The sequence below is a fragment of the Budorcas taxicolor genome, chromosome 10, assembly GCF_023091745.1.
Source record: "Budorcas taxicolor isolate Tak-1 chromosome 10, Takin1.1, whole genome shotgun sequence".
Lineage (NCBI taxonomy): Eukaryota > Metazoa > Chordata > Mammalia > Artiodactyla > Bovidae > Budorcas > Budorcas taxicolor.
Genome location: NC_068919.1, coordinates 50,452,525 through 50,466,879, shown reverse-complemented (window position 1 = coordinate 50,466,879; position 14,355 = coordinate 50,452,525). Strand labels below are relative to the sequence as shown.

General features: G+C 40.3%; 1 protein-coding gene across 1 annotated transcript in view; it reads left to right on the top strand.

The window, feature by feature from the left end:
- The first annotated feature begins 10,794 nt into the window (after positions 1 to 10,794).
- The window catches only part of AQP9 (aquaporin 9), a 51,090-nt gene continuing 47,529 nt past the window's right edge, over positions 10,795 to 14,355 (top strand). Inside the window, exon 1 of the mRNA XM_052647192.1 lies at positions 10,795 to 10,905. Within this exon, the coding sequence (XP_052503152.1) occupies positions 10,795 to 10,905 (111 nt within the window). The remainder of the gene's footprint in view (positions 10,906 to 14,355) is intronic.

Sequence of the window (14,355 nt, the reverse complement as noted above, 5' to 3'; positions counted from 1 at the left end):
GTCGTGTCCGACTCTTTGCGACCTGATGGCCTCCCTGTCCATCACCAGCTACTGGAGTTTACGCAAACTCATGTCCATTTAGTCGGTGCTGCCATCCAACCATCTCATCCTCTTTCTTCCCCTTCTCCTCCCACCTTCAGCCTTTCCCAGCATCAGGGTCTTTTCAAATGAGTCAGTTCTTCGTATCAGGTGGCCAAAGTATTGGAGTTTCAGCTTTAGCATCAGTCCTTCCATCGAATATTCAGGACTCATTTCCTTTAGGATGGACTGGTTGGATCTCCTTGCAGTCCAAGGGACTCTCAGGAGTCTTCTCCAACACCACAGTTCAAAAGCATCAATTCTTCGGTGCTTAGCTTTTTTTTACAGCCCAACTCTCACATCCATACATGACTACTGGAAAAATCATAGCATTGACTAGACAGACCTTCGTTGGTAAAGTAATGTCTCTGCTTTTTAATATGCTGTCTAGGTTGGTCACAGCTTTTCTTCCAAGGAGCAAGTGTCTTTTAATTTCATGCCTACAGTCACCATCTGCAGTGATTTGGGAGCCCAATAAAATAAAGTCTGTCACTGTTTCCACTGTTTCCCCATCTATTTGCCATGAAGTGATGGGACCAGATGTCATGATCTTACTTTTCTGAATGTTGAGTTTTAAGCTAACTTTTTCACTCTCCTCTTTCACTTTCCTCAAGAGGCTCTTTAGTTCTTCTTTGCTTTCTGCCATAAGTGTGATGTCATCTGCATATCTGAGGTTATTGATATTTTTCCAGGCAATCTCGATTCCAGCTTGTGCTTCATCCAGCCTAGCATTTCTCATGACGTACTCTGCATAAACGTTAAATAAGCAGGGTGACATTATACAGCCTTGACATACTCCTTTCCCGATTTGGAAACAGTCTGTTATTCCATGTCCAGTTATAACTGTTGTTTCCTGACCTGCATATAGGTTTCTTAAGAGACAGCTCAGGTGGTCTGGTATTCCCATCTCTTGAAGAATTTTCCACAGTTTGTTGTGATCCACACGGTCAAAGGCTTTGGCATAGTCAATAAAGCAGAAATAGATGTTTTTCTGGAACTCTCTTGCTTTTTCAATTATCCAGTGGATGTTGGCAATTGGATCTCTGGTTCCTCTGCCTTTTCTAAATCTAGCTTGAACATCTGGAAGTTCACTGTTCACCTATTGCTGAAGCCTGGCTTGGAGAATTTTGAGAATTACTTTTCTAGCGTGTGAGATTACTACAATTGGCAGTAGTCTGAGCATTCTTTGGCATTACCTTTCTTTCGGGTTCCCTGGTGGCTCAGATGGTAAAGTGTCTGCCTACAATGCAGGAGACCTGGGTTCGATCCCTGGGTCAGGAAGATCCCCTGGAGAAGGAAATGGCACCCCACTCCAGTATTCTTGCCTGGAAAATTTCATGGATGGAGGAGCCTGGTTGGCTACTGCCCATGGGGTCACAAAAAGTCAGACACGACTGAGTGACTTCACTTCACTTCTTTCGGGTTGGAATGAAAACTGACCTTTTCCAGTCCTGTGGCCACTGCTGAGTTTTCCAAATTTGCTGGCATGTTGAGTGCAACACTTTAACAGCATCATCTTTTAGGACTTGAAATGGCTCAAATGGAATTCCATCACCTCTACTAGCTGTGTTCGTAGTGATGCCTTCTAAGGCCCACTAGACTTCGCATTCCAGGATGTCTGGCTCTAGGTACATGATCATACCATCGTGATTATCTGGGTCGTGAAGATGGTTTTTGTATAGTTCTGTGTATTCTTGCCACCTCTTCTTAATATCTTCTGCTTCTGTTAGGTCCATACCATTTCTGTCCTTTATTGTGCCCATCTTTGTATGAAATGTTCCCTTGGTATCTCTAATTTTCTTGAAGGTAGTCTTTCCCATTCTGTGTTTCCCTCTATCTCTTTGCCCTGAGGAAAGCTTTCTTATCTATCTCTCCTTGCTATTCTTTGGAACTCTACATTCAAATGGGTATATCTTTCCTTTTCTACTTTGCTTTTTGCTTCTCTTTTTTTCACAGCTATTTATAAGGCCTCCTCAGTCAGCCATTTTGCTTTTTTCATTTCTTTTTCTTGGGGATGGTCTTGATCCCTGCCTCCTGTACAATGTCACGAACCTCTGTCCTTAGTTCTTCAGGCACTCTTTCTATCAGATCTAATCCCTTGAATCTATTTGTCACTTCCACTGTATAATCATAAGGGATTTGATTTGGTCCTACCTGAATGGTCTAGTGGTTTTCCCTACTTTCTTCAATTTCAGTCTGAATTTGGCAATAACGTGTTCATGATCTGAGCCACAGTCAACTCCCAGTATTGTTTTTGTTGACTGTATTCTCCATCTTTGGCTGCAAAGAATATAATCAATCTGATTTTGTTGTTGACCATCTAGTGATATCCATGTGTAGAGTCGTCTCTTGTGTTGTTGAAAGAGGGTGTCTGCTATGACCAGTGCATTCTCTTGGCAAAACTCTATTAGCTTTTGCCCTGCTTCATTCTGTACTCCAAGGCCAAATGTGCCTGTTACTCCAGGTGTTTCTTGACTTCCTACTTTTGCATTCCAGTCCCCTATAATGAAAAGGACATCTTTTTTGGGTGTTAGTTCTAGTACTTTTGGGGTGTTAGTTCTATCCCACTTCACAGTTAACCAAATAAATACATATGAAAACAATTTTATTTTTTAACTGCTATAGTGAGAGAATTAGAAAGAATTTACATTAACTAATATTAAAGAGAATGAGAGAAATAGATACATTTTCCCCCTTGGCTTCACTGTAAGGCATGTAGGATCCTACCTGACCAGAGATTGAACCCATGCCCCTGCACAGCAAGTGCAGAGTCTTAACCACTGGACCACCAGGTAAGTTCTGCAGAAGCAGGTACTTTTTAAAAACTTTATATATGCATATTCTTGGACCAGTAATTCAACTTCTAGACAATTCTTCTAAGAGACAGACAGATAAGTATATATATAAGGATATTCATTTAATGTGTGTGGGGGGAGGTGGCAACAACTAATTGTCTATTGAAAGGAAGTTGTTTAAATTATGGCACATTTGTATAATTGAATATTATACAGTCATTAAAAAGATTATTTATACATTGGCATAGAAAATGACAGGAAAATATAAAATACATTAATCTAGTATGTATAATATAATCCCACTTTTAGGGAAAAAGGGAGAAATATTTATGTAGATCTACTGAAAAATTCTAGGGGGGTATATTTCAACCTGTTAATAGTGATAAACTACAAGGGCTGGGATTATGAGAGATTTTTATTTTAATTTAAGTACTTCTGAATTTTTTTCAATTTAGTATGATTTATTTTTCTCAAGGTAAAGTGGTTATATTTTCCCACTAGAAATGAAAAAAGGCAGAAGAGACAGATGAAATGGTTGCTATGAATTGAATGTTTGTGTCATCCCAAAATTCCTAGGTTAAGGCCCCAATTCCCAAATGTGGTGTTTTGATTAGAGGAGACTGGTTTTGAATGAAGTTAAGGGAGTGGAGTCTCCATGGTGGGATTGGTAGCTTTAAAAGAGGATCAAGACTGAGCTCTCTTTCAGTCATGTGAGGATGCAACAAGAAGGGAGCTGTCTACACCAGGAAAGAAACCCTCGCCCTCTCCCAACCTTCAGTTCAGTTCAGTCGCTCAGTCGTGTCAGACTCTTTGTGACCCCATGAATTGCAGCACGCCAGGCCTCCCTGTCCATCACCAGCTCCCGGAGTTCACTCAGACTCACGTCCATCAAGTCAGTGATGCCATCCAGCCATCTCATCCTCGGTCGTCCCCTTCTCCTCCTGCCCCCAATCCCTCCCAGCAGCAGAGTCTTTTCCAGTGAGTCAACTCTTCGCGTGAGGTGGCCAGAGTACTGGAGTTTCAGCTTTAGCATCATTCCTTCCAAAGAAATCCCAGGGCTGATCTCCTTCAGAATGGACTGGTTGGATCTCCTTGAAGTCCAAAGGACTCTCAAGAGTCTTCTCCCAATCTTACTCGCATCCTAATCTCAGACTTCTAGCCTCCAGAACTGTGAGAAATAAATGATTGTTGCTTAAAACACCCTGTCTATGGGATCTTGTTATAGTAGCCCAAATGGATTAAGACTGAAATTTAAGGTGAAACACTTCTGAAGGAACATTTTGCAGGAGAATTAAGACCTGAACCTTTTTTGATGACCCAGGAAAGAAGCCAATGGGGGAAAGAGATTGAGAGAGTGAGGAAAATGTTAACTGGAAGGTTTCAGAGGGGCTGGAACAGTACACCAGCATCAGAGCTAACTTTAGAAAGAAAGGAAAGGAAAGGAAAGGAGGACATTATAAATAAAATTAGGGCAACTTTTTGAAGAGAAGAGGTACAAAAGTATTATAGCTAATGAACCTGTTTGTTTTCTCAGTGGATTGGGATAAAAGATCATCAGCTGAGTGGGAGGATTGGAACAGGGAACTGGGGGAGCATGGAAGAGATATATTGCTGCTGCATAGAATGGACTCTCTTGCCTGGAAAATCCCATGGACGGAGGAGCCTGGTAGGCTGCAGTCCCTGGGGTCGTGAAGAGTCAGACACGACTGAGTGACTTCACTTTCACTTTTCACTTTCATGCACTGGAGAAGGAAATGGCAACCCACTCTAGTGTTCTTGCCTGGAGAATCCCAGGGACGGGGGAGCCTGGTGGGCTGCCATCTATGGGGTCGCACAGAGTTGGACACGACTGAAGCAGCTTAGCAGCAGCAGCAGCAGAATGAAATAGTGTGTAGGATCTGAACTACCAGGAATACATGCAAGATTCCTGGGCTCCATCCCAGATCTACCAAATCATAGTTTCTGAAGTTGGGTGATATGAAAGCATCCTAAAGTCTGGAACCTTTGCTATAAAAGGTTAACTAAAGATATGGGGCCATTGCTGATGCTAGATCACAGCTATCTTTAGGGTCAATCAGTACCTTTATATAATTTTTCAGCATTATTCAACATTGTGGGAGGAAAGAATTTGAGAGAAATCAATGGTTGAATTTACTCAGAGTTGGGCTTTGGCAATGTGGGTGTAGAAGAAAGTCAAGGGGTCAATGGAACCAGAGACACTGGTTAAGTGCATCATTAACCTGGGTGATAGTGAGGTAAGAGCTAGGTGGAGAGGGAGGAGTTGACAGACTGTAATCTGAAGAGGATGTGAAGCAGATTGGTGAAAGAGAGTGGGTGAAAGGTGGGAACTGGAAGTTTTAGTCAGTGGGATGTAGTCTGGTATGAAAGATTTTGAGAGAGGACATAGTGACACAACCCCAACAGTGGCCATCAAAGGGGCTTCTGAACTAGAGTGGGGATTCGGTTGGCCAAAGTAGAAGAGGTTGGGGAAGTCAGGTCGGAGTAAGAGACAGTTCTCCTTAAGAACAACAGACTTGTTGAATGCCATGGTGGTGGAAAAGATGGTTTCTCTTCTTCAGTAAAAAGCAGAGAAGACAATGTTGAGGTTAGGGAGGGACAGAGAAGGAAGGGGGGAAATAGAAGAGCTGGGTATAAAACTGGAAATCAATTATACTCTCATAAAAATTTTTTAAAAATAGATGATGAGGAAACGGAGGTAAATAAATAAATTAAAGAGCTAGGTAGGCTAGCTCCAAAGATTTAGCCTGGCACTGTGTCTAGGTATGCACAATTTTAGGACTGTTGGTGGCCGAATGAGTCATAGTGTTGGCGCTGCACAGTAGCCTCTAGGATGTCTATGTGGTGATAAGTGGAGTTTTGGTTTAGTATTTTGCACATGCTTCTGCTTTACCATATGATGTATTCATTTGGAGATGTTTGTCACTTAGACTGTATAAATTCTTAAAAGTAGAGATCTGTCTACCTTATTTTTGAATCCCTACTGCTTAATGCTGTGCGTGATGTATGGTAAATAATAAAAGGTTTTTCTGGATGAGTAAATGAAAGAAATTAAGCAGCCTCATTACCCAACAGGACCTTTGGCATGAGGGTGCTTTGCAAAGGGGAATGTGAGTGAATTAGGTTTGAGGATGAATTTATGGTGATGGAGGTGAAAAGGGTAACTGTCCTCTGGAGGTAAAAGGAAAGAAATTATAAAGATTTGAAATGTTTAGTACCACAAGCTCAACTTCTGCTTTCAATAAATGCTCTCCTAAGGTAATCTTATCTTTTTTAAAAATTTTATTCAATTTTATTTTATTTTAGATATGGCATGCATGCTTAGTTGTGTCTGGCTCTTTGCGGCCCTGTGGACTCTAGCCTACCTGCCAGGCTCCTCTGTCCATGAGATTCTCCAGGCAAGAGTACTGGAGTGAGTAGCCATTTCCTTCTCCACAGAATCTTTTCCATTCAGAGATCAAACCTGCATTAGCAGGGGATTCTTTACCACCGTGACACCTGGGAAGCCTGTAACCTCATCTTTATTCAAGGCTTCAGTTATCACCTCAATCAACACACAGACCTTTCTTCTGAATACAGACCATTTCCTACTTGACATCTCCTCTCAGAAGCACTAGAGAGACCCTGAGGCTCAACCTGCACGAGCAGAATTCATGACCTTCCCTTGCAGCCCTGGTCCTCTTCCAACATTTCCTCTCTGGGTGCTTAGCCCCTCTTTCCCAACAAGCCAGGAATATAGCCATTAAACTTGAGTTCCTTTTCCTCATCCTTCATATCCAATCCATAAAGCCCTTCCAAGTTTAAGATATAAAGAACTCTTCCATTTCTTTTTTTAAATATAAATTTATTTATTTTAATTGGAGGTTAATTACTTTACAATATTGTATTGGTTTTGCCATACATCAACATGAATCTGCCACAGGCATACACGTGTTCCCCATCCTTAACCCCCCTCCCTCCTCCCTCCCCATACCATTCCCCTGGGTCGTCCCAGTGCACCAGCCCCAAGCATCCAGTATCATGCATCGAACCTGGACTGGTGATTCATTTCATATATAATATTATACATGTTTCAATGCCATTCTCCCAAACCATCCCACTCTCTCCCTCTCCCCCAGAGTCCAAAAGACTGTTCTATGCATCTGCGTCTCTTTTGCTGTCTCACGTATCTTTCTAAATTCCATATATATGCGTTAGTATACTGTATTGGTGTTTTTTTTTTCTGGCTTACTTCACTCTGTATAATAGGCTCCAGTTTCAGCCACCTCATTAGAACTGATTCAAATGTATTCTTTTTAATGGCTGGGTAATACTCCATTGTGTATATGTACCACAGCTTTCTTATCCATTCATCTGCTGATGGACATCTAGGTTGCTTCCATGTTCTGGCTATTATAAACAGTGCTGCAATGAACATTTAGGCACACTCTTTCAATTCTGGTTTCCTTGGTGTGTAAGCCCAGCAGTGGGATTGCTGGGTCATAAGGCTGTTCTATTTCCAGTTTTTTAAGGAATCTCCACACTGTTCTCCATAGTGGCTGTACTAGTTTGCATTCCCACAAACAGTGTAAGAGAGTTCCCTTTTCTCCACACCCTCTCCAGCATTTATTGCTTGTAGACTTTTGGATTGCAGTCATTCTGACTGGCATGAAATGGTACCTCATTGTGGTCTTGATTTGCATTTCTCTGATAATGAGTGATGTTGAGCATCTTTTCATGTGTTTGTTAGCCATCTGTATGTCTTCTTTGGAGAAATGTCTATTTAGTTCTTTGGCCCATTTTTTGATTGAGTCATTTATTTTTCTGGAATTGAGCTGCATGAGTTGCTTGTATATTTTTGAGATTAGTTGTTTGTCAGTTGCTTCATTTGCTATTATTTTATCCCATTCTGAAGGCTGTCTTTTCACCTTGCTTATAGTTTCCTTTGTTGTGCGGAAACTTTTAAGTTTAACTAGGTCCCATTTGCTTATTTTTGCTTTTATTTCCAATATTCTGGGAGGTGGGTCATAGGGGATCCTGCTGTGATGTATGTCAGAGAGTGTTTGGCCCATGTTCTCTAGGAGTTTTATAGTTTCTGGTCTTACGTTTAGATGTTTAATCCATTTTGAGTTTATTTTTGTGTATGGTGTTAAAAAGTGTTCTAAGCTACCACCTAGTCCTGGCATTCTGTAATATCCCCCAATGTCTACAAATATCCACTTTTAGGCCCTCTCTAGTACCCCCCTCCACTCACAGCTAAGATGATCTTTTAAAAACTCAAATCTGGGGGCTTCCCTGGTGGTTCAGTGGTTAAGAATCCGCCTGCCAGTGCAGGAGATATGGGTTCAATCCCTGGCCCAGGAAGATTCCACATGCCATGAAGCAACTAAGCCCATGCACCACAACTATTAAGCCTGCATTCTAGAGCCCACAAGCTGCAACTACTGAGCCCACATGCCTAGAGCCTGTGCTCCACAGAAAGAGAAGACCCCACACCTCAACAAAGAGTCCCCACTTGCCACAATTAGACAAAGCCCAAACGTAGCAGTGAAAACCCAGTGCAGCCAAAAATAACAAATAATTTTTTTTAAATACTCAAATCTAATGGTGTCCTGTTCCTGCTTAAACCGCTTCAGTGACTTATTCTTGCTCTTATCTTGAACATGATTTACAAGGCTCAGTATGGTCTGTCCCCTGAATTAGGCTCATTTTGCTCTGTACTCCTTTGCTGCCTCTGGGAGCCCATCATTTCTCTCATTCTTGGATACGCATTATACTGTTCCCATCCTCACCCCCCAAGACATTCCCCACTTCATGTGATTAACCTCTATCCTTCCTTCTGATCTCAGCTCAGACATGATATCCTTAAGATAAGCTATCAGAGATCTCTAGCAAGGTGAAATTCCCTGCTTATATTTGCTCATAGAAATATGTCCTCTACCCCCATAGCATACATCTCTGTTGTGATTTCACATTTCTGTGTGTATGATTATTTCACTCATGCTTGCTTCCCTCATGAGACTCTGAGCTCTGTAAGGGGCAAGAACTCCACGTGTTTGTGTTAAGTACAGTGCTTGGCACAACACACAATGAATACGCCATAAATATTTGTTAGGTGAGGGAGGACAGCAAAGAACACCCTTGTGTGGTATTAGTTGTAAACACAACAATAAAGTCCTGTTTCTCTGGTCCATCCAGTGGTACTTGGGAATAGTGTGGTCATAAATAACTCTTCTAGACAATAGTATCCATAACTTAACCAGGAGTTAGTCAAATACTTCATTACTGTTTTGGCAATGGCATGTTCTCAGGCAAGTTATAATCTCTTTAGACCTAAACTCTTGATTTCAATTATACACTAGGTATGTCTTCTGTCCTTGAAATACCTGCAGCTCTTTTCTCCAGGCCCTTCCTTCTCTTCCAGTCTGCCTCCTTAACTGGGAATAACTGTGGGCCTCTTGCAAAGACAGGGGAGGGCCTGAAATAGAGCTGGCTTCTCTGTGGGAGAGCTGGGAAGAAGCACACAGCATAGGTACTAATTCCATGGAACTGTTTTGGGATTCAGAAACAACCACTGGATTCTACCTCTTCAAACTAGTTTTGAAAAATAAGACTTGAATGTTCGATGTGATGAGAAGTCAGTCTTGAATACAGTTTGCTGTCTGTAGGGATGTTATTCATCAAACTTAAAAAATATAACCCAGGAGACTTGTTTAGGTATCTTTACTCCCTTTCTTGTTTAATTGGGGTGACATACTCAGGTTGAGCTCTTTCTGACTCAGTGATCTCTAAGCAGTATAGACTTTCAAGCTACTGTTGTTTACTTACTATAGATTTTGCCTAAGTATTTCGTGGTAAATGAAGGAAGGCAACTTGGTTTTCAAACTAGAATGCTTCTTAAGAAGTTGGTTTCTCCATCATCTTGATTCTTGATTCCAAGCTATCTTGGGTAGATGAATCCCAGCTACAGGATCTGAACAGGAGATCCCATTCTGTTCTACAGACTTGCCATGTGAAACTTGCAATTGTCTCTCTGTACGTTCATTTCTTCAGGTCTTCCCAGGTGGCTCAGTGGTAAAGAATCTGCCTGCTAATGTAGGAGATGCAGGTTGGATCCCTGGGTCAAGAAGAGCCCCTGGAGAAGGAAACAGCAACCCACTCTGGTGTTCTTCCTGGGATAATCCCAGGGACAGAAGAGCCTGGTGGGTTACAGTCCATGGGGGTCACAAAGAGTGACTGAGACACTGAGCACACACACGGTAATCTCTTCATCTCTAGAACAAATGCAGTGGTTCTCAACATCATCAGGGAGCTGCAATTAAATCACTGAAATGTTATTGGAAGAGAAAAAGAGTGATTAATTTTGCAGAACAACACATCTATATTTTATTCATGTTCTATAATGTGCATGAAAGTGCCTTCAGAGAAGAATGTTTACACTGGATGTATATGTGCCTAATTTGACAATTCCAAGCTACACTTCAACCAACCATTTCTAAACAGAAAAAAAAAAAAGTCAGAAGCTTGCAATTGTGCAACATGTAAATCTCTCCTGGACTGGAGCCCATCGCTGTGGTTTGGCAACGACGAAACCAATACATCTCTTCTCTCATCTCTTGAAAAAAAAACCAACAGAGAAAAAAGTACCATGAAAAGAAAGGTAATGATTAATCCATCAGGCACAAAAAGGGTTGTTTTCAGGATTTCAGGTTCTACCTCGCCATTTCAAATAAACAGCAGCAACCACGGAATGACAACTTCACCACCAGAGGAGTAAACCACAGGTTCTAATTGGGACTGGATACCCGAATCAGACATCACTAGGAACCTGTGAGCAGTTGTTAAAAACTTTTATGTGCCAGTGAAGTAGGGATCAGAAGAAGCAGGTGTTGGTGAAACGAGCGGTCTTTGAAGAAGCCCCAAGATGCAGCCTGAGATGGAACAAAAGAAAAAAAGCTTGAAGCAGAGATTGGTCTTGAAGAACACTTTAGCCAGGGAAACACTCTCCGAGTTCTTGGGTACATTTATAATGATTGTGAGTATTTCCTGAATTTTGAACCAAGGATGCCTCATTGTAACCTAGCTCATGATAAAAATTTTTATCTTTGTTTTGAGTTCGTCATTAGACTCACTTCTTTCAGCAATCAGCAAGTTACTTCCAGGCTGTTTGGCTACTCAGTGGCCAACATTTTAGGTTTCTGCTTACTCACTCCATTTAGCCACAAAAGTGGATGAGAGAGGAAGAGGGGCATGAAATACTTTCTTCATTTTACAGATTTACTTGGGCTCTAAAATGACTTTGTGACTAAAGTTAGCTGTTAGAAAATTTTTCCCTTTGCTTAACTGATTTATACACTGCTTATTTCCCCAAAAATGTTAAGCTGATTTATCAATAATCAATAAATATAGGTGCCAAGAGACAGCTTGTTATCACAAGTGCTTGGCAAAGATTATGTTGTCAGATCACTTGATTTTTACTAAATTTAAAAATGCACTAATTTATTAGGTAGAAATAGTGTACTGTGCAATGGTCCAGCTGTAAGTTTATTATTTTCCTCCTCTGTTTAACTCAAACTAATCTCTAAAGAGTTTCAATTAGACAGTTATAAAAAAATTGTCAGATGTAAAGGAAGGATGTATTCTAAGAACGTTTTGAGGATTTTGCCTGAAGATTAGCACAGCTATTAACAAAAGTCTGGAAAGTTTACTTAAGCGGCATGGGCTCTAGGTTTTCATCCTGTTGCATGCTCCATCATTCTCTGTATCCTGAATTTTTAGCTGGGCTCAAACCATTAGTGAGCAAAAGTTAAATGTGCAATTATTTTCATGAGTAGCCGCTACTGATTTTAACTTGCTTTAAAACGACAAAAATCTGCTCAAAGATTCCCTACTCCATTTATGAATAATTTCATTTTTAAGATTATAGAGGATTATCCATAAACTTTGTACATTAAAAGTTCTTGGGTGATATGCATCATGGTGACTACAGTTAATAGTATTATATTACATACATGGAAACTGCTAAGATTATATCTTAAAAGTTCTCATCATAAGAAAAAATATATAATTATGTATGCAGATAGACATTAGTTAGACTTATTGTGATGCTCATTTTACTATATAAACAAATATTGAACTAGTATATTGTACACCTGAACTACCATATTGCTATATGCTAATTATACCTCATTTTTTAAAGTTCTTTGATTTGTGTAAATACATAACATTTCAGGAGACTAATCCAAGACTAAGAAATGAATATGGACTCAAAAAATTGAACTAGTGTAAAATGAGACAGAGCGATATGTTTTCTGGTTTCTGAAAACCTCTTTGTATATGATTCATTCAAGTATCTTCAAGGTATTAGGACAATTTCTTATACTCCCTCTTGACCATCCTCCCCTCTCATTTACGTGACTTAGTTAGATGAGGGCAGTGTTGGGGAGAAGGGCGTTGGAAGGAAAAAAAGAGAGAAAATAAAAGTCCAAGATTCTTCTGATTCTAGTCACTCTTTACTGAAAAATTGCCCTCAGGGAGTCAGAAATCCTGTGGTTATGTTCCTTGACAATTTGGTCCCAAAGGGAAGAGTGGTGGTTACCCCAGCTTAATTTTATCCTCAGGGTGACCTGTGATACAGAGAAGTGAAGTAAATTCAGTTACAAGTCTAAGTGCTCTGCAAATAAAATAGAGGAGGAAGTGAGCTAAACATCTGTGTATTTTGTAACCAAAAAAAAGTTAAAACCCTCTTTATTTCTTCATAAGAATCTATTTCATAATCTCATCCTGTCTAATTGAGTAAATGAAAGTGAAATTTAGCTATTCACTATTCTGCTCATACAAATAGTAATGTTTCTTCCCCTACAATTCATGGTGGCAGCTATAGAAATAATATCTCGACACTGCTGAAAAATTAAATTTTGTATCTTCCGGCTAAAGCCAATCATTTCTTGAAATGTTTGATTTCTATTTATACTGTTCTAAAATGAACCCTGATGAAATCTTTCTGATTATAATATTCAATTTTGTTGAGGCTTGTGGGAATGTATAAACAAGGAAATTCTGCAAAAATGTATTTTTTCAATATACATGTAAATTAAAATTTTAGTTTTTAATAAATCTACATGGTCTTGCTCAAAGGTTATCCAAAGTAATTATTTCTGCTTTATTAGAAAACGTGCATTTTGTCTTACTTTCTTTAGTAAAAAGTTTGCAGGTTGATAAGGCATGGAGCAAAGGGAGCACTAAAAAATGGCAGAGTGTATATGAAGGACTCACTTTATTTGTAAAGATAATTTTCACCCAGACACTGGGAGTCTGATGCCATTTTCACCCCAATCTTGAAAAGTGCTCTTAAGGGAAGCATCTCAAGGTCATTCACACTGTGGTATAAATGACTGATAAGGGCTACTATTAGCATTAAGGGAAGAGAAGCTCCATGAAAAATTCTCTGTATATTAAAATAATTAAGTCATAACCTAAAAAAATTAGCTCTAATTTGGCCTTTTAGACATTGGGATGGATGGTGGTGGGGATTTAGTCACTAAGTAGTGTCCGACTCTTGTGACCCCATGGACTGTAGCCCACGAAGCTCCTCTCTCCATGGGATTTTCCCAGAAAGAATACTGGAGTAGGTTGCCATTTCCTTCTCGAGGGGATCTTCCCAACCCAGGGATCAAACCCGCATCGTCTACATTACAGGCGGATTCTTTACTGCTGAGTCACCAGGGAAGTCCAGACATTGGGATAGACAGGCCTTTTTGCCTTTACTGGTGTGAGGAAGACAAGTTGCAATGCATCTTTCCTATCACAGAGAAGAGGTTTAGAAGCACTGAGCTGCAAATACAGGGTGTAAGTAATAAGTATCTACTGTTTGTTAGCTTCTTTACCTACATTTATCACTTGTAAACAGTTGGAGAAATGAGGGCTCAAAGAAATGAAGTAACTTCCCCAAACCAGTGGGTTTTGCAGTGAACTGGGGTTCTTTCTAATTATAAAGCCTACACTTTCCGCATACTTCTACCCATTGCTGGAATTCCTTTGGTAGTGTCCTTGATAGATAGTAAATCAGATTCTGCTTTAATATTTCCATAGACTGGAGCCTTGAGTTAACACTGTGTGCATATGTGTTTAATTGATGAGCACCTGATGAGACCAGATTGTTAGCTGGGCCACCAAGAAGAAAAAACTACTCAATTCAGGTGGAAGGGTGTAAAGGTGAAGGCAGATAACAGTCTTCTCAGCCCCCTGCATGTGGGCCCATGACGTGTGGGTTTCAGGTTGCACATTAAATATACACTACATGTAAAATTCCTGACACAGGAAGCTCATTACATGTTAGTTCCCTTTCCCCTTGATCCTTCTGCTCTTACTTGAGAGTCTCTGTACTATTTAAAAATAGCTGCTTTGTCCCCTCCTGGGCATCGTGCCCATACCTTTCCCTAGAATTGACTACAGAACTCTGCCCATATATAAAATAAGCCCATCA